The sequence below is a fragment of the Echinops telfairi genome, unplaced genomic scaffold (genome assembly GCF_000313985.2).
Source record: "Echinops telfairi isolate 266 unplaced genomic scaffold, ASM31398v2 ScPeMD7_3533;HRSCAF=4204_0, whole genome shotgun sequence".
Classification (NCBI taxonomy): Eukaryota; Metazoa; Chordata; class Mammalia; order Afrosoricida; family Tenrecidae; genus Echinops; species Echinops telfairi.
Window position 1 is genome coordinate 88,369,334 of NW_022107431.1, and position 24,740 is coordinate 88,394,073.

General features: G+C 37.4%; 1 protein-coding gene across 2 annotated transcripts in view; it reads left to right on the forward strand.

Annotated features, from left to right (window-relative positions):
• Nucleotides 1–24,740, forward strand: part of RARS2 (arginyl-tRNA synthetase 2, mitochondrial) — a 60,160-nt gene that overhangs the window by 2,416 nt on the left and 33,004 nt on the right. The window contains exons 2-8 of one of the 2 annotated variants that reach the window (XM_004696260.3): nt 162–235; nt 7,406–7,508; nt 9,296–9,379; nt 12,797–12,894; nt 14,732–14,787; nt 17,670–17,753; nt 20,068–20,144. In XM_004696260.3, coding sequence (XP_004696317.1) covers nt 162–235; nt 7,406–7,508; nt 9,296–9,379; nt 12,797–12,894; nt 14,732–14,787; nt 17,670–17,753; nt 20,068–20,144 — 576 coding nt within the window. The other variant, XM_045294638.1, reaches the window with a different exon arrangement.

Here is a 24,740-nt window from a genome sequence, read left to right on the forward strand (position 1 = left end):
TGGTTGAGGACTGTTCAGTCCAGCAAACTGTCATATCTACACTTAGTGACAATAGCTGTTTTGCTTTTTTTCCTTTTGAACTAAGTTCAGTAATATTTAACTGAATCTGAAATAGCAGATCACCAATTCTCATACTCTGTTTTGTTCTTTCTGATTTTTAGCTTTCCAGAGTATTGGATCTTCCTCCAGAAAACTTGATTAAGTCGATCGCTGCAGTTCCAATTTCCAAAAAAGAGTTAAGTATAATATATTTGTAATGGTGTAAGTTGCTGCTGACTTTGTACATAGGCAAAACAAACAAAAACACTTGCTACCCTTCAAGTTATAGAATAGTTCCTGAAATTAACCATCAGGATTATTCGTTATATTTAGTCTTTTTATTTTCCATTGATTTAAATAATAAAGAGTACATAAATAAAGATTAAAATTTGTATTTAAGATACTGTGATGTGGCAGATTCTATTATCTGCATATTCATTGTTTTGATGTTTATACTAGTCATAATTAGCAAAGTTAAAATTAGGATTCGTGTTGGCATTTAACAAGTAAAAATATTCAGGAATTTTTCCTGAACTGAAATTGCTGTTGGGAATCTCCGGTTTGTTAAGGATCTTACACCAGTGCTTCAGGACCATTACACCAGTGCTTCGAGGGCTGCATTTCTTTTGTGAGGACTCTTGGCTAAGACCATCCATAACTGATCGTTGCTTCCTTGGTTGCAGGGAGATACCCTAATGAATATTTATGTGCCATTGGGGTGCAAAAGTTTAATAGATAAGATATCCTCTCAGTAAATTAATAATTGTACCCAAAAAAGAGACATCTAAGCCCTAAGATTGGGGAAAGTGTAAAGACATAATTATCAGTATCTATATCATTGTATTTTATCCCCTTAATGTTGTCAAGATAAGATCGCATAGGATGAATACCTTTTTTCCCAAAATAGACCCAAGACAAATAGAAAGGAAAGAGAACATTTGCTACATTTAGCAGAATATGCCTGGCCTTGTCATAAAAGAGAACATTTATAAAAGTAAGACTTGCTGGTACTTCTATCTTGAGTCTAAGAACAGAGGCAAATGACTAAGAGGATCACATGATTGTATGTAAATTCCAAAGCCATTACCTTTTTCATAAAAATCCATGACATTCATTCTGTATACTCTAGAGAATGTTTCTGTTTTTATTTTATGTTTCAACAGCTTTTAATAAGCTTAACTGCATTGGCCCATGTTTTGAATAAAATATCCTTTATCTTCCCCCAAAGGATCTCTCCCATAACAATGTAAAATCTAACATTGTGATCTATAGAAGATCAATTTACAGAAAGGTCAAAATTTTCTGGGCTATAAAGTGAAATTCTACAAATTAAATCTACTAAAAACCAAAGAATTTCTATTTTGCCATAATAAATCCTCTTATTCTTTACAATACCAAAACCAAGTCTCAGCTGGTCAACATTTCTAACTGTATTCTAAAATGCTATTAAGTTCCAGGACAATTAAGAAATTTTGCTTTTGTTATAAAGTAATGTGGTAATTTAATATCATATATATTAATTTGTTCAGCTATCCGAATTATTTCAAGTATATTTTCAGCTATAGTGGAATTCCTATAAAGTATTGATTAAGTAGATAGGGTGAGTAATGTCATACTCAATTGCTCAGCCACTATTATTCGGGTTTATATAGATTTAACATTACCCCCACCAAAACAACCCTCACATGTGCCATGGAAGTAATTCTTAGTCTTTAAACTTATAATATTACAAATGTGGAGAGAAGTTTAATGAACCCATGCGTAACCATTGCAGAAGCCTTGATGGCATAGTGGGGTACATTTTGGGCTGCTAACCCCTAGGTCAGCAGATTGAACTCACTAACCTCAGAAACCCTACACCGGCTCCCTGTGAGTCAGGATCTGATGGACAGCAGTGGGTTAGGTGAGCATATACTCATGGATTAGGGGGGTATAGACTTAGTGGTCCACTTGTTAAAGCAATCTGCTGACTGAATGGCCCAGTGGTTTGAAACCACCAGTTGTGCCTTAGGAGAAAGAAATCTACAGCTTTTAGAAACCAGAGCATAGTTTTACCTCGTCCAACAAGGTTTCTCTGAGTTAAAATCGACCAACAGTGTTGAGTTTACTATTTTTACCTATCAAATTAGGGCAGTAGAGAACAGAAGACTCCCTGAGCTAGTGCTTTAAGACACTTTTAACGTCAAACCAAGCCTAACCTCGATTATATTGTCCTTAATTTTTCAAAAATCATCCATAGAAAATCATGTGGACTGTGTCCTTAAACTTTTGGAGCCATGCTTGCTTATGCTTATGGAAAATGAAACCTTATTGTATACTTACCGTATTTCAAAACCCTACCTTAATATTTGGAATACTAAAATCTCTGTACTTTTAATTGATCTTGCTATTGGGTTTTGTGATTTTTCAGTGTTATTGTCCTTATTTCTTTGTGTGTTACTCTGCTCTGCTTTGCGTGTAACCATCATCTTGTTAAACTAATTTTAGTTTCACATCTTATTTATTGGTAACAAACCAACTGTTCCTATGTAAGACTAAATATAACAAATTCATCAAACCGTACGTGGATTTCTTCAATTAAAGGTGATTTGTAGAAACTTGAACTGTCATGTCCTGGTTAGAGAACAGTCTTAGAAAGGAAACACTGAGTGCCTTGCCCTCCAAGCCAGTAGATGAGGAAAGACAGCCAGAGTAACTCCCCAGAGGACAGTAGTGGTACGAGTTAATGTTTTCATTTAACATTGGAGTTAGGATTAGTATTATTTAACCAGAACTTGATTTCTCAATAACCATAAAGTAGGTCCCATCATCATCACTCCCAGTTGCCATAGATACATGCCCAAGATCACACAGTCACGGGTTGGTAGATTGACTCGATCTCAGTCTCAGCTAAATGTCAGTGTATGATTTTGGTAAATGCAATCCACACTAGACTGCTAGATAATAGATTAAGGCTCAGGAAACTTCTTAATGATCCTTTGTAGTGTAGATTCTTTAATGTTAAGTAGAAGCCACACAAGATTTTAGGTATAACCTTAATCTCAGAAGTGACATGAAATCTCGTAGGCCTTTTAGAGTGGATCAGTCCACTTAATGTGCCTAAAAAGTCTCATTCTCGGGTTCTTTATTTAACATTAAGAGATGTTCAGTGGTGGTTAAATAGGTGTTTACAGATTTACTATAGGGAAAAACAAAACAAAACGGTTAAATGTTACTTTCTATCATTGTCAAATCTTTTCAATTTTCTCCAAATTTACTTCAGATCTGTTTGTTCTTTGGCAGTGGGAAGGACCCAATCTTGGTTTTAAAAAATAAACCATTTTAGATACTTTATTTTTCAACATGATCTAATATAATAAAAATTCACTAGCAGCAAAACTCAAAATAAATAAACAGAACCTCATAAAATTTAAAAACTTTATTCATCAAAAGGTTTTACAAAAAAAGTGAAGGTAAGCTAACAGCTAGAAGAACATCTTCACAAGTCATATATCTAACAAGAATCTGATAACCCAAAAAATACATAAAGCTTTGACAACTTAACAATAGAAAGACAGCCCAATCATAAAATGTATAAAGAACTTAAGTAGGACTTTTCCACCAAAGAGGACTGCCAGATGGCCACCGAATCCATTAGCCAGCCACTCCCAAATCCCATTGCTATTGAAGCAGTTCTGACTCAGCGACCCAATGTAGTGTTTCCAAAAGGGAGTGCATAGGTGGTAGGCTTGAACCACCAACTTTGCAGTTAGCAGTCCAAGGATACCCACAGTGATATGAAGGGGAGGGGAGGGAGGACCCCTGGATTAGCATATATAGATATAATTCAAAACCACAATGAACTACCATTCCATTCCCACTAGGATAATGCAGATGACACACCTTGCAGAAGTGAGGAGGACTTGAAGTACTTGCAGATGGATTACAACTCAGAGTGTAACAAAAACCCAAATCTTTATAACTGGACCAATAGTAACATCTTGGTAAATGGAGAAAAGATTGAAGTTGGCAAGATTTTGTCTTGCTTGGATCCACAATCAGAGCTCATGGAAGCAGTAGTCATGAATTGCATTGGATAAATCTGCTGCACAAGGCCTCCTTGGAGTGTTGAAAAGCAAGGATGTTACTTTGAGGCCTAAGGTGCACCTGGACCAAGACATGGTATTTTCCCTGGCCTCATATGCATGTGAAAGTTGGACATTGAATAAGGAACACTTAATAAAAATCGATGCATTTGGACTTTGATGTTGGCAGTGAATATTGAAAGTATCATGGATTGCCAGTGGAACCAACAGATCTGTCCTGAGAGAAGTATAGGCAACATGCTCCTTAGAGGCATGGTATGGGGGGGAGGGGGGGCGGGCAGTCCCTGGAGAGAGACATCATGTTTGGTAAAGTAGAGGGGTAGTGAAAAAGAGGAAGCCCCTGACGCGAAGGATTGACATAGTGGCTGCAGCAGTGGGCTCAAACATAAGAACAATTGTGAGGAAGGCACGGGACTGGGCAGTGTTTCCTTGTGTTGCTATGAGTCCGAATCAACTCGATGGCACCTAACAATAACAGGATGGCTAAGATAAAAACAGTAACAGAAAATAACATATTGATAAGGATGTAGGGAATTGGAACCCTTAACCACTGCTGGTAGGGATGCAAAACAGTATACTCCTTGTGGGAAGTAAGATTCCCTCCAGAAACTGAAAACTGCTATATAGCCCAGTAATTTCACTCCTAAGTATGTACTCAGCAACTTGAAAGTAGAGATGTAAAAAAGACTGTACATCAATGCTTATTGCATCATTTCGCAATAGCCAAAAAGTAGAAACAAATGCCCAGATGGATGGATAAACAAAATCTAATACATGCAACAATGGCACACTATTCAACCAGTAAGAGAAATGAAGTCTGGATACACACTGCAGCATACCACGCCATCAGGATGATTCCAACTCATTGCGACAACAGAATTGCTCCCTAAGGTTTAAGAGACTAAGTCTTTATAAGAGCAGAAAGCCTCATCCTATGCAGAGTAGCTGATGAATTCAAATCACTGACCTTGTGTTAGTGAAATAAGCCAGTCACAAAAGGACAAACATTACATACGTGACCTCACTTAAATAAGAAACAAAGTGAATATATAGAAATGAAAGTTTGTCACCCGTAACCAGGGACAGGACTGAAGGGGACTTGGAGGTTAGCATTAATGGGAAAATTGTACTGATTAAGGATAGGATTGCAGAAGCCGATTGATTGCTGTGGATACATTGTACACCTGTAAACATTAGCACTCATTGACAAAGGTGTGATATATAACAAGAACAAAACTGCTGTGACTATTTATGCACAACCAATCACCTTATGGGATTTGGCTCCTTGGTTTGCAGATTCAGGGTCATGGTTTCATGTCCTTCTCTTCTACCTCCTAGTTTTGAATATAGCACCTGAGGTCTTAACCTTGCAATCGGCATAACAATTGACCTCTACTCACTTGGAACAATAGAGGAAGAAGGAACTAGAAGGGTGTGTGGACTGTGTGGGTAATTGCCTCTGTGAACAACTGCTGCCTTTAACATAGAATCAGCAGAGTTGGATGGTGTCCAGCTACCACCATTAATGAACATTTTGCTCAAAGACTTTGCAGAAGAATCATAATCCAAATGAGGGAAAATGCAGAATGTAATTTCAAATTTTCATGAGCTCTAGATTTTGTGGAATCATGGATGGTGGATGAATCCCTGACCATATTAACCTTTAAACCAGAAAATCCCCTGAAGTCATCCTAAAAACTGAATTATTGCTTAGCTTAACTAGTAACAAAGCTCTCTGGAACAGTAGGAGGCAATAAGTTTAGGTTGGAGAAGAACCGTGTAGAAAGGCATTGTTTCAGGGGTACAATTTGAAGAATGCGCATGTCACTAAATTGTACATATAGAAACAGGAGTCTGGGTAACAACATAGTGGTTACTATGTATAGTTCGAAACCACCGGCCTTTCTCAGGAGAATGATGAGGTTTTCTACTTCCATAAAGAATTGCAATTCCTGAGTCACTCGGTGCAGTATAGCACCAGCAAAACATACAACTTTCCTCTAGTTCCTTTATGTTCACCACGCTCCATCCCCCCTTCCACTATCATTCTGCCTTACAAACCCGGCTAGGCCAGAGCATGTACACTGGTTCAGATAACACCTGGAAACAGGGAATCCAGGACAGATAAGCCCCTCAGGAACAATAAGTAGAGTAGTGATACCAGAAGGGTAAAGGGAAGGTGAGGGGAGAAAAGGAGAATTGATCACAATGACCTCCATATAACCCCCTCCCAAGGGGACAGACAACAGAAAGGTGGGTGAAGACAGACAGCGGTCAGTGTAAGACATGAGTATTTTAAAAATAAATTATCAAGGGTTCATGAGCGAGGGAGGGGAAAGGAGGGGGGAAAATGAGCTGCTACCAAGGCCTCAAGTAGAAAAAATGTTTTGAAAATTATGATGGCAACTTTTGTACAAATGTGCTTGACACAATGGATGGATGGATGGATGGATTGTGACAAGAGCTGAACAAGCCCCCAATAAAGTGATCTAAAAAAAGAACGAATTGCAGTTCCCCAAACCCACAGGGGCAGCTCTACCCTGCCTTATAGGGTCTCCATGAGTCAGAATTGACTTGATGACCATGAATTTTGAGGGTTATATTCCCCCCTGAAAATAGAAATAGCTGATATAAGTCAAGTGATTATTTTTATGAATTGGTTGTTTTGCATTTATTTCTGTATTTCTTTGGTTTTGCATTGTTTTATCATCAACCCAATGAAAAGAACAAATGTCAATGGTTCAAGAGTCTCTGTAATGTACCATACCATTGAATCATAAGAATTTTTTTCTTATTTAAATTCAAATTACAGCATTTAATAAACTTTTGCCTTTGGTTGTCTTGGAAATATAAGTGGTCAGTCGGAGGGGCCTTAAAATAGGCAAGCATCTGGAATAAGTGAGGGAGCATTGTAGAAGATGCCAAGTGATGTCATTTTTGTTGTTTTTGCCAAGTCTGCTTATTAGCCTGTAGTAGGATCTTAGAAATGTTCAGCTTGTCAGGCACCAGTTTTTACATCTGTAAGATGACTGTTGTACCCGTCTCACAGAAATAACATAAGGCTACAATTATGTGCTGGAGGAAGACTCTTAAAACCTGATAAAATAATTCTAAATGAACATGAGGTGATGCTTTTCAATTCCCTTGGTTTTTATTGTGTGAAAGTGTACCACCTTCTGATAAAATTATGTGGGTGTGGAGGACTCGTTCCGGTCTTTTTTATGCTGGAATATTTTAAGGTAACTGGCATTTGTTTTTTTCATTTCAATATCTGTCTTTAGAGAAATAGCTGATTTTCAACTTTCTGTGGATTCTTTATTGGGAAACAACAGGGACCATTTGAGACCAGATGTTCAAGATCAAGCCAGGAGACTGGCAGAGAAGGTACCCTAGCACTACTGTGTCTTTTTACATGATAATAACCTCAGTTTAGAGAGAGAAATAATAAAAAATGCCCTGCAAACTCTCTCAGCCATAATAGTGTTTCTTTATCCAAGATAAAGGAAAATGTAATTTAAATTCATTTTAGCCCTGTATTGGAAGGTTACGATGATTTTCAGATTAGCTTTGAAGGCTTGCTCTTGAGCTAACATTGTTCAATTTCTTGATTAACTACTTAAGGGAGGACTGAAGTGTTAATTAAATTTATAGATTGAAGCTGGGTGGACTTCAGAATTTTGGAGAACAAGCTTGATAAATTAGAACAGTGGGTTGCAGTTTTTAAAATGAGTTTCTGAGAAACTAAACATTAAAAATGGGAAAAAGTGATTAGATGTAAATAGAGTCATGATTGTAGAGAATAGATTGTTAAGTGATTTAATAAACCTCTTATCTCTAATTTTTCTGATGGGTTTGACAGTTAAAAGAAAAGCTGACAGGATTGTATAGAATAACAAATATAAATTATTAGTGTTACAGCATCAGAAAAGACAAGTGTTTGGCGGGCATGGCTTTTTTGATAAGTTAATTACATGTAATATCTGAATAATTTAAAGAATCAGAGCAATGGAAGTCATTATCTTAGAGAAAGACAATTAATTAACGAAAGCATATAAGAAAGTAACTTTGGTAGCTGAATTCATTTGATCATAAAATCAGTGCAGGTTTTTATCAGGGATTATATCAGGGATAGAGTTATTTCTAATTACAATAGTTAGGCCCTTTACTGCATGTCTTGGGAATGCTTAAAAATCAAGACTGTTGGCTCTTCAGTGACAATAGGAAGCTCTTCAAGTTCTATAGATATCTCGGTTAAAAAGTGAAGATATATGCATAGAAGACAAAGTATTTAAATTACTGATTTGGGAATGAGAAGGGTCACTGTGAAATTGTGCCTTGGATTCTGGCTGACCAGCAAAAAGAGCATTGAGTGAAAACATGCCATGCTTTGAAAGAACAGCTCCAAATCAACCCAGACTCTTTTTCCAAGGTCAGTACTGCTGACCAGACGTGGTGCTATTCTTAAAACCCCGAAAGCAAACATCAGTCAAGGCAGTGGAAGACGACATTGTCATCTCGCCCCCTAAAAGCTTATCAAGTGAAATCAATGATCAAGATGATGCTCATCTGTTTTTTTGATGTGAGGGGGGGTAGTCCATTTGGAGTTTGTTCCCCCAGGTCAGACTGTTAATCAGGCCTTTCTATTTAGAAATTCTGCAAAGATTGCATAACAATGTGTGTGACAAAAAAGGACTGATTTGTGGCAGACAGGGAACTGGTTTTGCCTCTGCAACAATGCACCTGCTCTTGCAGCTATCTCAGTTTATTTTGGTAAAAACACAGTATGCTTCTCTTGCCCCATGCACCTTACTCCCCTGACCTCACTCCTTGCGACTTCTTTTTGTTTCTGCTGATGAAGAGGGGCATGAAAGAACAGCAATTTGAGGACAGAAGAGCTGGGGAAAGAGGGAGGTGCTGTCAAACAGATAAGTTTAAAAATTGTTTCCAAGAATGGAATTGCAGATTTGACAAATATAAGTGTATTGGAGTACTTTGAAAGTGATAAGATTGTTTTATAAAAATAATTTAGAAAAAGGAAAAATTAAAAAAAAATAAATAAAATAATTTAGATACATAGCTTGCGGGGTGGGGTCTGGGTTTTTTTTTTTTGTACCCCCTCGTATTTAACTTGATTTGTTATTTTTTTTTAACTTGCTTTGTTATTTTTTCAGCTAAAATGTGATACAGTGGTGAGTGAAATCAGCACTGGTCAAGGGACTGTGAATTTCAAAATAAACAGAGCACTATTAACAAAGGTAAAAGTGAGTTCTTTCTCAGCCATTATACATTGACTCTCCCTCTTGCCACAGTGGTCTTCCTCCAGTTCATGCATTCATTGCGCCTCCTCTCACCTCAAAACCTGAGTGTGTACTGATTCCTCTCCCTTACGTGTCTCCCCAAGTCGGCTCCTTATCCTTCAGCTCTTGAATAGCCTCAGCAGGGCCCTTCTGAATCCTTCATGTACATTTTCTCATGCTGAGTATGGTACATCTGTTCTTTGAAGGTGTTATCACAGTTGCTGTTCAGCTTTTTAAAAATAATTTCTTAAGTCAAACCATGGCCCCCAAACAGGGCCACTACTTAGTTAGTGATAGCTATGCCAAGAAAAGATCACAGTAACAATTTCTAACCATCCAAAAAGGACTTGGAAATTTTAAGAATGGTTTGATGAAGGGCTTGTACTTTCATTTGATGTGTGTGACTAAAATATATGTTTTTTATGTTATTTTAAGAATGAAAATATATTAAATTTTTTCTATCATTATTTATGTTTTTTGTTGATCATTGGATATTTTAATACCACCCTGCCCATAGAATAGATAACAATTCCTGGGGGTGCAGTGGTTAAATGCTTGCCTGCTAACCAAAAGGCCACAGTTTGAAGCCATTAGCCACTCTGGGAAAAGATGTGGCAGTATAATCCTGTAAAGATTACCATCCTGGGAACTCTCTGCGGACAAGTCTACTGTTGATGGCATTGGGTTTGGTTTGAATTTGGTAGAATAGGTGTTTTTTCTATTAACTTTTTGTGTTGTGAATTTTATAACATACAGAAAAGTCAAAAGTCTACAACAATGGAAACATCACCTAGATGTAGCCTTTTGCTGTATTAAGCCATCTGAATATGCATTATAGCCATCCATAACTCTTCACCGATAAATACATGGCTGGTGATTTCTAAAAATTAGGAGATCCTCTCACATATTCATACCATTGTGTGCATAAGAAAACTCACACAATAGTTTTGTAATTGAATTTTACATGTTTTGAGTGTCTTTATTGTGATTAATGCCTGCTCCCTGTAAGTTCCATATTTCTATGAGGGCTTGTAGTGCCTATAAATACTAACAAGTGATGGTTTATTAGATGAATTCCCAAACTTAATTGGCCTATTTCACCTGATTTTGCTCAGTGCCCCCTGACAGTTAAATATTCTGTACAATAGCCCATAAAGGATGATGTGTAGATAAATCTGCTTTTTCTGGTTATTCCATGTGGTGGGGTGATTACCCATTGGGCTGCTAACCAAAGAGTCAGCAATTTGAAACCACCTGCCTCTCCATTGGAGGAAGATGAGGCTTTGTACTCATGTAGTGAGATATACAGTCTCAGAAACCCAGGGTAGTTTACCCTGCTCTGTCGGATCACTCATTGTGAATTGGAATCTGCTCAATCGCAGTGAGCTTGGTTTTTGAGATTGGATCATTCTGGGCCCTCCAGCGGGGAGGTCATGCCCATTTGGGGAAACACTGGATATAGGAAAGTTCTGCAATGGAGAAATCAGGAAGGCCTGGAGGCACTGGGAAAGCAGATAGATCTGGGGCTTCACTTGAGTAAGGGATTTTGGAAGATAACCCTGCTGAGACAGTGTTGAGACCTTTTATTGAGAATTTGCATCTCAATTGAATTTTATAATTCATGCAGTGTAGGCTCTGGTCTATTGATTTAGAAAGTCAAACAAAAAGCACCCATATCATGTTGGTCAGACTTAAGTGCTGCAGACTTTCATTGAACATAACTATAGCACCCAAATCAGTTCTTGCATAGGTGATACTTAGAAGTATTGTCTCATTGGCCCTGTAATTTCCCTTAAAGAGTGTGTTTCATGGTGGTCTCTAATCTTTGACCTTTAAAAAAAATCTTATTTTCACTCTTTCTTTGCAGGTTAATTAGTTAACCAAAAATCAGCCACAAGGACAAGAGCTGTTCTGATCTTGTTAAAAAGTGCTTACAACCTTCTGGGCTCTTGATAAGAACCAGTGATTATAATTTATCATTTCTTCTAATTGCTGCCTCAGTTTTATGGAAGTAGAAATACAGTTTGCTGAAGTGCCCTCCAAATGTCTGGCCACTAGATAGAGATAGTTTCTGGGTTTTGTTTTGTTTTTTCCTTGTCCTGAAATGGGAAAATGGGCTCTAATAGGTAGGATTTTGCTTTTACAGTTAGCTAAAGACATGGAGTATATATCTTGAATTAAGATATATACCTATGTATATTTTTCATTACAAAGGACATGAATTTTCATACTTTATTACAATTAACAAATTTTATAAAATGTTGTAGTTAAAGGATGTCCACTAGATTGCTTGTTAAAAATCTTCCCAAATATTTCTCAATTTTCAGATTGCATCAAGAAAAAAAATTCACTTTTTCTCAGAACTATTTTAAACATTCTTTTTTTTTTAATTTTAATTTTTAAAAACATTTTAAGTTTCCAGCCTTTAGTTTTAACCAGTGCTCTGTGTCCCATAGTAAGTTTTGTCATTGCCTACAGATGTGCAACTTAGCCTGGCAGAGATTATATCTGTTCATATCTGCAAATTGAATTATTAGCGCTGGCAAATCAGGGGGGTATAAATGTGACCTTAAAGTGGTTCGCTAATAATACTCACTGCCATCAATCATCGCTGACTCATTGTAACTCTGAGACAGGGTAGAACTCCCCCTGTGAGTTTCTGAGACTGTAACTCTTTACATGAGTAGAATAATGCCTTAAAACGACTTCATATGGATCATTCTCAGAGCTAATAGACCACTTTTGAAAGATTGCTTATCAGGCCGGACTGAAATTAAAGGCAGGAGCTATAAATCTCTGGGGTTACATCCTAAATCAATAATTAAAGACCTGGAATATGTTTAGTTATAATATGCTGGAATATGTTTTAGAAATGTATGTGATGTTTCTTTGTTTCCTAAGTAAGTGACAGGATGCATTTGTGGTATAATTTTTTTATTTTCCATCATTACTTGTGGGTTTTAGTGCCATCAAAGCAGCAGCAGCAACTTGGTACTTCTGGTTTATTTCCTGTGGGACTCTTGGCAGTTATTTGGCCTCTCTGAGTGTCAGTTTTCTTACATACAAAATACCTATTAAAAAAACCAGTCATTGCCATCAAGTAGATTCATAGCAACCACTGCTTGTTATATTCGATATAGTGTATAAAAGGACCCAGGAACCCCATAGATGTTAACATATTTTTACTACTCTGACTAGCAGTAGTTATAGAAGGTGATGGTTGAAGTGGTGCAGCTGCCACCACGGCTATAAGATTCTCAGTTTCATAAATAGGCATTAGCAAATTCTCAACATTTAATTCCCAGTAAAAAAGTAATTAAGAATATTGCAGTCTATTGTTTAAAATCACCAAACCTCATGCCATCTGCTTTTCAGACAGTGTTACACCAGGTAATTGAAGATGGCGCAAAGTATGGATTAAAAAGTGAGCTCTTCTCCGATATTCCCCAGAAGAAGGTTGTGGTTGAATTCAGGTGAGTGTTCCCCATCTTGCTATGTGTTGGTTAACCCCACTGTCTTGGCAGGGGAAGGCTTTCTCATGACCTAGGTCTCGCTGATTAACATATGGAAACGTGAAAACTAGTGAGGGACACTCTTTAGTGCCTGCTGTCCAGAAGAAAAACCAGCATTTCACATCTGTTTCTGGTTGTTTAAAGTAGAAAGGTAAGTCTCTTTCTTTTATCTTGACAAGTGGTGAAGAATACTTATTCTTTAACCCTGTAGTGCAGTGTTTCCCAAAGTGAGTGTATTAGGCCAGGTGGACTAGAGAAACAAATTGAGTAACACTCATGTGTAAAATATAACTTTATATCAAGAAGTAATTATATATTAAGAAAATATCCCAGCCTAGTCCAACTCAAGTCCTTACGTCCCTCTTCAGATTCACGCAGCCACATGCAATGATGGAGAATTCAGGAATATCACAGCCTGGTAGATGCAAAGTCATGTGGTTCCAATGTCAGTGGAAACATCGCAGGGATCCAATAGCTCTCCAGATGAGCAAGCAGGATGGTCCAGGCAGAGGTGGGAGGGGAAGATTCCCTGGCATTCCTTATGAGAAGGCCACACCACAAGGAGGCACCATCAGGGTATGACCTAACAGGTTGAATACCACCCCTATACTTTTATATATCTTCAAAGTTGACATGAAATTATATAACTACCACAGTGGGTGATAGCACCCCTGGAAGGGCACTGGAACTATCCAGGAGCTGCAAAAGCAGATACCTATACTTTGTTATGGATTATGGACTACAGTACAAAAGATATTGCTGTGGGGGTAGGGGGAGGACTGAGATTTGTTTTTTTTTCCTGAAAAGAGGGTGGTAGGCTAAGGTAAGTTTGGAAGTCTATGCTTTAGAAGGACTCTTTCTTTCTAAATGATTACATGAATCTCCTTTTGGGTTCATAATTATGTACATAAATCTGTAAGGCCAAGCTTAAAATATAAAACTTTAGAGTTGGATTGACCAAAATTTAAGCTCCAACTTTACTAGTTTTGATTAGCTATGTTTAAGTCAATACATCATTTTTGTAATGTTGCAAAAGTTAGAAAAATTTTAAATGCACACAAAACAGAATAGTATGATTAACCCACAAGTGCTCATTATCCAGATTCAAAAGCTATTAAGATATTTCCACATTTGCTTCATAATCTCTTGTCTCAGTTTCCAGATCCATAAAAATAGACATGCTTACCTTCCTCATAACTCTTCTGAGTTAGGAAATGAGCTTATCCTAGTAAAATACATGGAGCTATGCCTGTTTGTTGGTGAATAGTCTACCTTACTGGTTTCAGCATGTCAAGAGCAGACAGGAATGACAAATGTCTTGATTATGTCATTGAAGTGACAGCTACGATTTCTCTCTGGGGAAGTTTTATGCATAAATATTTTTTGGTTTTGTATTTTAATTTCTGATATAGTAAGTCTTGATAGATATTCATGTAAACAAAATTTCCTTAGACTCCTGAAAGATTTTTGAGAAGGTTTGAAAATCATTATACTAAATTTAGTTCCCATTATTCTTGATTTTTTTACATCAACACAATACTTCCAAATTTCTTTATCTTTCCACCAGTATGTAAATGCTTCATAAATAAGCAATTTTTAAAATATGGTCACACTATCAATTTCACTAAAGAAGATTCTGAGTTCTGTGTTATACTTACTGGAAGTTTCTAGTTTTTAATGTATCTTTGCCATACATTGCCAGGATCTTGGCCCTCAATGAGGTTAAATATGAAGGCACAGTTCACTTGTAGAGCTTTTGTTCTTGGAACAGGAAAGTAACTCTTGAAATTTGTTACAGTTCTCCTAATGTTGCCAAAAAGTTTCATGTTGGACATTTGCGGTCTACCATCATAGGTAAGTGTCATTAATTTCATAGAAAATACTAAGTACGCCATTGAAATAGTGTTTGATAATGCAATTAAATGGCTTAACTGACAAAAATAAGCACATAAATAAAACTTTGACTTGGTATGATCCTGATGCTAATTAAATGTTATATGAAAAAAAGGAACTGGTTTAGAAATTGTCAAAAGAATTTTATTCTAAAGCTATGGATTAAATTGCAGAACCAATTTTACCGATATGCATGTTTTGATCTTATCTTCATAAAATCTGTGTATATATGGAAAAGAATGGAAAGATACAAAAATGAAAATAGTTATGTTGGATAGACAGCAATTCCTCAATTAAAAAATATAATTTATATTGGAAAAGTATCTTAGTGTCATTCATGTGGATACTAGCTTGAGTATTTAATACTAGAAATTAAAATGAGACAATTTTAGCTAAGACTGATTGCTATAGTACTTTATAGCTACAATGCTTCAATGTATAATATACTTATGACTTTCATGTATTTAAAACATGCACAGTATGCAAAAAGCCCAGTTTAAAACTGAAATTAAAATTTTAGAATGGTAGAATTGCAAGGAACTTTGGAGGTCATTGTCAATAATCTGCCTTTTATTTGTCCGAATATGTGTATTGCATGCTTAAGAGAAAGCCATTTAACTTGAACTTAATATGTTTAAAAATTGGAGAGATCCATACTTTGTAGTATTTCTATTGAACTTGGGCCAACTGCTTTTATTATGAAGTTTTTAAGTGGTATTTTAAGAAAGGAAAGGATAAAACTCAGTGAAACTATTTGGTAAATGATTGTTTTGTAAAAGATAACAGCATGAATCAGTCAAAAGTACAGAATTGTGTAAATGATGGGCTGTTGTTGAATGCCATCCGGTAGACTCCAACTCTCAGCACTCCTGTCGGATGGAATAGAACTATCCTATAGGGTTTCTAACCGGTAATCTTTATGGGAAAGCAGATTGTTAGTCTTTCTTCCATCTTGCCGGTAAGCAAGTTGGAACCACTAACCTTATGTTTAGCAACCAAGCACTTAACCATTGTACCACCAGGGATTCTTAAATGATGGGTAGGGCATGATAAATTTGTCTGGCTGTTATTAAGGAAGTATTTGGACCAGGAAGAGAATACATTTATTATTGAGAACGTGCTGTTTTAAGAGCTTACATGTGTTTCCTCTTTTAACAGCCGTGTTAGGTAGGTACTTTTAACACTGGTCTGTGGCCTGGGAAACTGAGGTACTAAAGGAAACTTCCCCAAGAGCTTTCAGGCAGTCAGTATTATAGCCAGAATTTGCCCTTAGGGCCAGTGTCAAAAGGCTAGGTTCAAACAACTGGGTTGTAAGATAATAAAGTACTAAGAAGAAAGAGCTATACAGTTAGCGTAGCAGCTAAAGAAGGTGAGTCTTGTTAAAGGGATGATGTAGACGCATAGTCTAGAAGCTGGGAAGCTAGAAAAGAAGGTAGCTGCAGTAATTTAATCCAGTGTGTGTATTAGTCAAGATTTAGTGGCAGAGACCAAACCCACTCTTAGAAAAAACAGGAAGGGAATGGTTTACAAAACTATTGGGACAGCTGAGGGAGCTTTGCCTAAAGCTGATATAACCAAGCCAAACTCCACTGCCGTGGAGTTGATTCCAATTTACAGCAGCCCTGTAAGACAGAGTAGAACTTCTCCCTAGGTCTTCTCAGACTGTAGATCTTTACAGGAGCAGACAGCCTCATCATTTTCCCTCAGAGCAGCTGGTGGGTTTGACGCTTGGACTGAACTTGCAGTTGGCAGTTCAGCACTTAACCCACTGTGCCACCACAGCTCCTTAAGCTCAAAATTACACGACAGAAATTGACCAACAGAGCACTCACTCTTCTGCAATCAGAAAGCACACTATTACTGTTACTATCAGAAAACTGCCCCTGCCCCACCTTTTAGATCCATACAAGCCTAAGAACAGCCCCATAGCCTTTCTTTCAATAGCGTTGGAGGCCATGACAGAACACTTGGACACCCAGTAATGGTGCCCAAAATAAATAAATTGCAGAAACCTTCACAACTGTGCTTATCAGGAAAAAATAGTTATTTTTACTTCTATCTTCTAAATCTTTTATCAGTGTTTCTGGTTACCTGACCCTAAATGACTTCTGCAACATCTCACTGTAAGGGGTTCTGAGAAACAGAGTGGGTAGGTTTCTGGCCTCTGTAGCTCTGAGAGCTGTTGAAGGGTGGAAACTACCACAGGCAGTACAGGAGGGAGCAGGCCGCAGCCTACCTCTGTCTGTTAGGGCTTCAGTGAATGAAAGGAAGTTGAGCAAGCGATTTTTTCTTCAAGACAGCGTGTCTCAGGTTCTTGAAGACACAACCAAACTATATAGGTCTTGTTAAATACTGAAATTGTGTTATTTTCTGTTCTCACAATGGACTTGGAGGTGTGGGTGGGGTGGGGTAGGGGGTCGGCAGGTAAAAGAAAGCTGATGTGAAGGAGTCCAAGAAGGAAAAGAATGTTTTGAAACTAATTCTGGACAATACTGTTTGATGTGATTGAACAATAGGATATTTGTGTTAGCTCCCAATAACATGGTTTTGAATAAAAATGAAGGACTTGGAATAGCAATTGCTCAGACTTGTGTTCTCAACTTCGATTAATGTTGATGAAAGATCTGTTCTTGTGAAAATTGAACCACTCTTTGGATTAACTGCCCCAGAAGTAATTCCCTACGTGCGTTCCATAATATAGATGAAAGCACTATTATGACGGTTCACTAAAAAAGATTGAGTTAGTCAATGTTATGAAAAGAATTTACTATGCTATCCTTTAATAATAGCAAAAGCACATGAGTTTTATGCCACAACTGATAAGATATTTTATTGACTGCTAGGAAATTTTATAGCAAATCTCAAAGAAGCTGTAGGACATAAAGTAACAAGAATAAATTACCTTGGAGATTGGGGCATGCAGTTTGGTAAGTGTGTTTCTGGTTTTATTGTTAATTTTCTTGAATAGTTTAATTTCTTTTGATATTATGTCACTTGTTCATCTGGACAGAATATGAGCAGAAGTGAGACCTTCACCACTGAATGTCACAAATGATTTCCAACGTCACAGGTGTATTCAGGATCATTGCTGGCTCACACAAACCAGTAATTGAGGATTTAGGGATTAAGGATTGGGAAGGATTCAGGATAAGTGAAGTTTTCAAGGTAGTAAAGGACTGGTAGCATGTGAAATTAAACATCTCTACCAACTATCATGTGTGTTTTAAGATCCAGCGCTGGTGTCACCTCTGTAAAGCATTCTCTGACACACAGACAGCCCTTACCTCCCTTCTCACATCGCCCAGTTCCCAGTCCCCAGCGCTGCAGTACTGTGTGAACTAGGCTTCTGTGTTTGTGTCTGGTCCTGTGCTGTGTGGAAGCCACAGCCTGTGTCTGCAGTATCTGTGTCCACAGTGCTTGACACGTGACAAGCACTCAAAATGGTGACCGAATCTAGCCTGTGAAATATTTTACAGGATATTAATCTTTAAGAAAGGCTCAATAATACTAAGCTTCTATAAAGTACTAAATATTCATTGCCAGTTCTGAAGTTTTTTATTACTAGTATGCTCCACATCTAGTTTCCAAAAGAAAGACCAGTTCATTTGAAGGCATTTTTTCCCATAATGGTTTATCATGACCTTCTTTTACAAATCGTCTTCTTTTCAGTAAGAAACATTTTTTCAAAGACCTTGAAAAGACTAGAATGTGACCCTGTTCCAGAGCCTTCCTCTTCACTGGGAGGAATCAGAACACGGCTTGCATTTGACTTGCCCTCCTGCGGTTCTCAGCAGCTGGTGGTCAGAGGGGTAGGCTCCAGGCTTGCTGGTCCGGCTTTAATAGATGCCATCCACTTTATAGTAGTTTGACTGATTTAGACATTGCACAGGCATTAGCAAATATGTAATTATGGTATTCATTAAATTTTAGCTGCAGGATTTTATTATAGCTGCTTTTCTCTAAAGGACTACTGTGCTTAATGATCTGTCAACATTTCCATTATAACCATCATTGCTGGAGAATTTTAATTTTGGCTGTTTCAAATGCTCTCCCTTATTGAAAGTTGGCAGACAGTTCCTATGCGCAAAATTAGTTTTTGAAACTGTTTTAGATCGAATATTAAGTGGCATCGGCCTTTACTTTTCCAATTTCTTTTTCTTTTTTTGGAGTATAACTGGCATTTTTCCATGCCCTGCTCCCAAGGCCCTGCATCCTAATCACATTTACTCCTGCACAAAAGTGGAAAAAGTTGACACACATTTCAGTAGATCTTGTTGCTATTTAAGCTCCAGAGTCTTATAGCTCCTCTGTTTAGTCGCATCCTCTTTTCTGCTGAGCCTTGGATGGAAAAGTACACCTAAGCAAGCTCCACTGACAACGGTACCTCTGGCGCTTGGAGCTTGGTGATTGGTATAGTTATAGAAGTAGGTGTGCTTTTAAAGTAATAAACTACCTACTTGATCCCAGGCTACATCTACCCTTTAAAATTGCAATTATGATCATGTTTTAGCAAAACATTTTAAATATAAATATTCACAGTACAGACTAGGAAATGTTATGGTTACTTCAAATCCTTACTTAGTACTTTTAAATTTTTTTCATTTTGACATTGGCCCCTTAACTCTGAACTGATACTTAACGACAGAAAAATATACTTGACTGGCAAAAGACAAGTGTATGGCCAGATGAAAGAGTTTGGTTGTTCGGTCTCTTTGAGAGGGAAAAGTGATCAGGGATATTTCAAGTTATATTTGGTTTTGCTTTCCGTAAGTTATTTGTTTAAGGACTAAATTCATAACACTAAACCCAGTCCTAGTTTGATTTTGTTTTAAAATGTACAATTTAAAAATATTTTTTAAACCATTTTCCACCAGTTTGTTTTTATATATTTTGAGTACCTTGCATGCTGTCCTTACACAGAGTAGCAATTCATAAATGGTCTTTCTGTTGTTGAGGGAGCTCTTGGTACCCTTTTGGTACCGAGGTAACGTAGACCTCAACCCTGTCTTTGATGAGTAAATAGTCAGCTGGCTTCTGTGAAATTAATATCAGTGGTATTCCATATGTTGGGCTTGAGTTATGTCTGTTTTAGAGGGTAGCAGGAAGTAATAGATTGCATTTGGGGATGATTCTCAGAGCACATACTTATGGGAGGTTAATCTGATGTATACCTATTCCCTGTCATGACTATTCTCCACTGTTTCATTTTATAATCTTTTCAATTGCTAATTATCGTGGTAGGTCTTCTTGGAACTGGCTTCCAACTGTTTGGTTACGAAGAAAAACTTCAGTCCAATCCTTTACAGCATCTTTTTGAAGTAAGTTGACAAAAAATACTGTGTGGCGCAGTAACACTGCAATTATTAAAAATGATCACATTTTAATCCCAGTGATTTTTAAAAGAAATGCTTTATGAAACAAAGAACCCAAATTTAATTGAAGATGTTGTTTTTCTTTCACTTGGGAGTTTTCATTTTGAAATTAAAATGTTTGTTCTTTTACTATTTTAGTGATGTGCAGGTATAGAATCTTCTTAGAATCACACCTAGAGTAATAGATTCTGTACAGAGGGAAACGTCTTAGTAATTTGTCATTTGCTATGTACTCTTAACTTTCTTCATGGTAACAACTATAACTCAGTCAGAGTTGGGAAACATGAGCCTGTGTATTTGTTGTTGTTACTGTGTTGTCCTGACCAGTGGCACCTGCGCTGTTTTCTGAATTTTTGTTTATCTCTCTGCTCTTTTCTTGGCCAATTTGAACTCCTTTCTCTTTTATGTCATTTATCCTTAGGTGCTTAGCTTCTCTCTCCTCTTTACTTTGCTGGAGTTTATGAATCAGATTATTTTCTGTGCAAGTAATCTCCAGAGATGTGTTTCCTTTTCCTTCTCCCAGTTGCGACCTTGGCTACTGCTGAGCCTCCCACGGGGAACAGGTGGGTGAGGTAGCCGGGATCAGCCCACAGGTGCTGCACCTGTGGACTGGGACAAGGGCAGCCAAAATGCTTTGCTTTCTCCACCCAAAGCCGCAGGGTGCTGCATCATTTCCCTTTTTATTTGCTACGAGGGTTTTTCTCCTGCTGCTGGCTGTATCGTTCAACTTAACAAGAATACAAGGTTTGCTCATTTCCTCCAGAGCCCATGCCTATACGCTACCTGCCTGCATTTTAATTTATTAGGATAGCCAAAAGATTTTCTTTCCCATTAAGGGTTTTGATTGATAGGCAAGAGTTTAAACATTAATAACTCTTTATGGTTGCCTATAAATAAGGCATACCTCATTAGTTCCTGGAATTTTGACTGTATTATGTCTTAAAACCTTGAGTAACGATGAGTCTATTTATTTATTTATTTATATTTTAGCCACAAGGTGAGTGAACCTTTCATCAGCTCCAGACCCACAGACAGCCCCTGGCATGCAAAGTACAGATGCCGGCAGTGGAGATCTTAGGTCATTGAGAGAACATGTTTAACCATTTAGAGTACAGATGTACATTAGAGAATGATTACTCTCTTGTTTCTCCCACCCCCTTTTTTGGTCACAAATACCAACATTTTTTACTTGAAATGTTTTAAATATTTTAGTAAACTCAGTTCTAAAGTTTCATAGAAATCTATGCATATATTTTTCTTCTGTATCTTAGAACCTTTTCTGCCTTTCCAGACTCATAAGAGAGAGGTGCTCACACATTTGCGTTAGAGGTTGTTAATTGGTGGTAGAGTAAGGGAGGAAACAGGTGGCAGGGGGCACTTTGCCTGTGAGTAACCAGAACTGCCAAGAATAATGCTGTGGCTTTTCTTAGTGTTCTTTGTCCAGCAGCTTCACAGAGGGCAGTATTTATGGACAAAAGAAGGCAAGTCCACTATACCCACCTTGCTCATTGTAACAAATGCCAAACACCCATCAGAGCTCTCCCTGCTGTGTCCTTCCCTCCTCTGCCGGACACAGAACATGTAGAGCTTAAAACAGTAGCCTCCAGGTTATTATTTGTGCTAATTTCTACAGACCCACTTTTCAGTTAAAATTACCGTAGTGACTGTAGATTACTTTCAAAAATGACTATTGGCATAAATGAGCACATGGGCCCTCTACATTTTCTTTTGAGCTTTACACAAATGTCAGTGAATAGCATTATTCTGTTCCTAAAAGAAAATCTGAACATCTTGCAAGCAACGATGGCTTATTTAATGGTGGAGAGAAGTGTTTTCTCTGCTGTATAAGAATGATGCCCATCAGCTGTGTAAGAATGATGTGTAAGAATGATGCCCAGTAACTAAATAGGTGGCTCTAACCTTGGTGTGGTGGTATTGGTCAATAATTTGGCACTGGCTGATGGAAGCAAAAACTTTAGGGCAATTTGCATTTCTGTTTCTGATTTGTGAAAATTTGTTTCTTGGGTTCGATTCAACCCCCCGTGCTTTTCTTACTGCAATGCTGTTAGTTGCCGCTGCTTTTGAGGGCTAGGGCCACGTCTGCCTGGTGGTTTATCCCCTAGCCTATGGCTGTTGTAACAGTGAGGTTAATTCCATGCTCCACTTTTGCTCCTTTCTCCATTTTAAGTTGTGGAATACAAACCTGTTGTATAGCTGAAGGAGAAAGTTAACTATTGCAGGGTACAATAATTATCATTTATCAGAAACTGACTTACTCTGTTGACTCAGTTTCCTGATGAAGAACTGAAAGGCCAGCCTGGGATTCCATTACCAGAAGTCTGAACCCAGAGTGTTCTGTGCACGGCACTGCACGGCCCCTACGAACACTTTCGTCGTCCACTTTTCTTATGCACGTGAGGCAAGTAAAACGACGGGCTCAGCTCGGCACTGCCTTCCTCATCAAGTGCTCTCTTTGCTTTCTCGAACTCTGAAGAGCTCTCTGATAGTAGATCTGCTGCATGCAATGTGTTCTATTTGTTTCTTAGCTGTCCAGTAGAATGAAATAGTGGGCAACTTCCACTTTGTCTTTTCATGATATTCTTCATCAGTCCAGTTGTGGTGAGGATTTTTGTTTTCTTCACACGCGGGTATAATTCAGTCTTCAAATTGCCTTCATTTCGGCAAGGTTGTGACATCTGCACATCACAGATTGTTACAAGTCTTCTTCCAATCCCGGTGCTACATTCTTATTTGTGGAGGCCAGCTTCTGGATTATTCGTTCAGCAAACAGATGGAATAAGCATGGTGAAAGGATTCAACCCTGGTACCCACCTTTTCCAGTTTTGAATCATACAGTATTTCCTTGTCATGTTTAACAACTGCTTATTGATCCACAGCCAGGTTCCACATGAGTGCATTGAAGTGGTCTGAAATTCCCAGTCTTCTCAATGTGATCTGTAATTTGTTATGCTCCACATAGTCAGCTGCTTTCATCAATAAGGCAGGCAAACATCTTTCGGATGTTTTCTGCTCTCAGTCAGCATTCTTCTGGTATCAGCTGGACGTCCCTCACTTCAGATCATCGGCTGAACCCGCCGGAACATCTGGCAATTTCCTGTTGATTTCTTTCCAGTCGCCTTTTAATTGTCTTCACAAACTACTAAAACATGAGATTTAAAGTATTAAATCTAAATCATTGTTTATGTGTTAATAGTACTTTTAATAATAACTTTATAAGTAATGTGTCAGAGCTCCTACTAGATGTGAACAATTATAATATCTAACAGTATCTTTGAGAATATCTAGCTTGACCTTTTTTCTTTTTTAATGCTATAAAAGGTCCAAAACTTATCATTGCATGTTGCTTATTAACATAGATTTGATACACAAACTTCTCTAAAATAATAAAGGTAGCTTCTCATGAGACAAATGCCAGGCTAACAAAAGTATGCGTTTGCCTTCTACTGTCACTTACAAAAGTAACATGATCTGTTAACACAAATAATGTATTTTCTTAAGTTCAAATGACCCCACAATATTGCTATTTCTACCCTTGCTCTTTTTTAAAGGATCTGAGATAATTACAGTAAATGGCATGTAATAAAAGATATAGAAAGTCAGGATCTAGTGTATTACTAGGATTATATAACACTTTAGACCAAAATCTTCTTTATGTCAGTAACAAAAAGTAATGTGGGAAAGTAGGGCAAGATCTAAGTCAATGAGTTATAGCTTTACTTTCACTATGGCTTTCAAACATGGAAATATCTATTCCTTGTGAGAGAATTTTTATTCTACCTTTAGTAAGTTTTTCCTTTGTTGTTTATTGCTGCAAGTACAGGTAGTTCCAAGTTAGGATGGTTTTAAATTATGAAGAGCTGCAATCATACATGGCTGTATTTCATGTTATCTGTCTTATTGCTAGTAATAAATCCTATCTATCACGTTGCAAGTATCCCTAGTGTTGATGTAGGATAAGCATTGATCTGCTAACTGCAAAGTTGGTGATTAAAACACAAAAGCTGCTCTGTTTGAAAAAGTTGGGGCTGTCTGCTCCCATAAAGATTTGCAACTGTGGGACCCCTAAGGAGCTGTTTGTTCTACCTTGTCCTACGGGTGTTTTGAGTTGGAATGTATTTACAGTGTTGCAGCACATAATTTTCTGATGTTACCATTTTCAGATGTTACATCACAGATGTTCAATCGCTATGGTTTTATAAAAGAATAATAATAAAAGGCAATAATAATGAGAACTAAAGAAAAAGAAAATGAAGTATTCAACCTATTTCAGAAGCAACTTATGATAGTCTTCGGAATGGAATCCTGTGGTAAATCGGAGACAACCTATATTGATACCTTACATTTTGTAATTATATTAACTTGTTTGGATTTTTTTTTCACTTTTATTGAACAAAAGGAGTCTGGCTTAGCCAGCAATTCTCTACGACCTTTCTAATTAAGGCCTTAAAGAATATGTTTATTTAAATTGAAGCTATGGATTTCTTAAATGTTCTTTCCCAGACAATCATATAAAAATTAAAT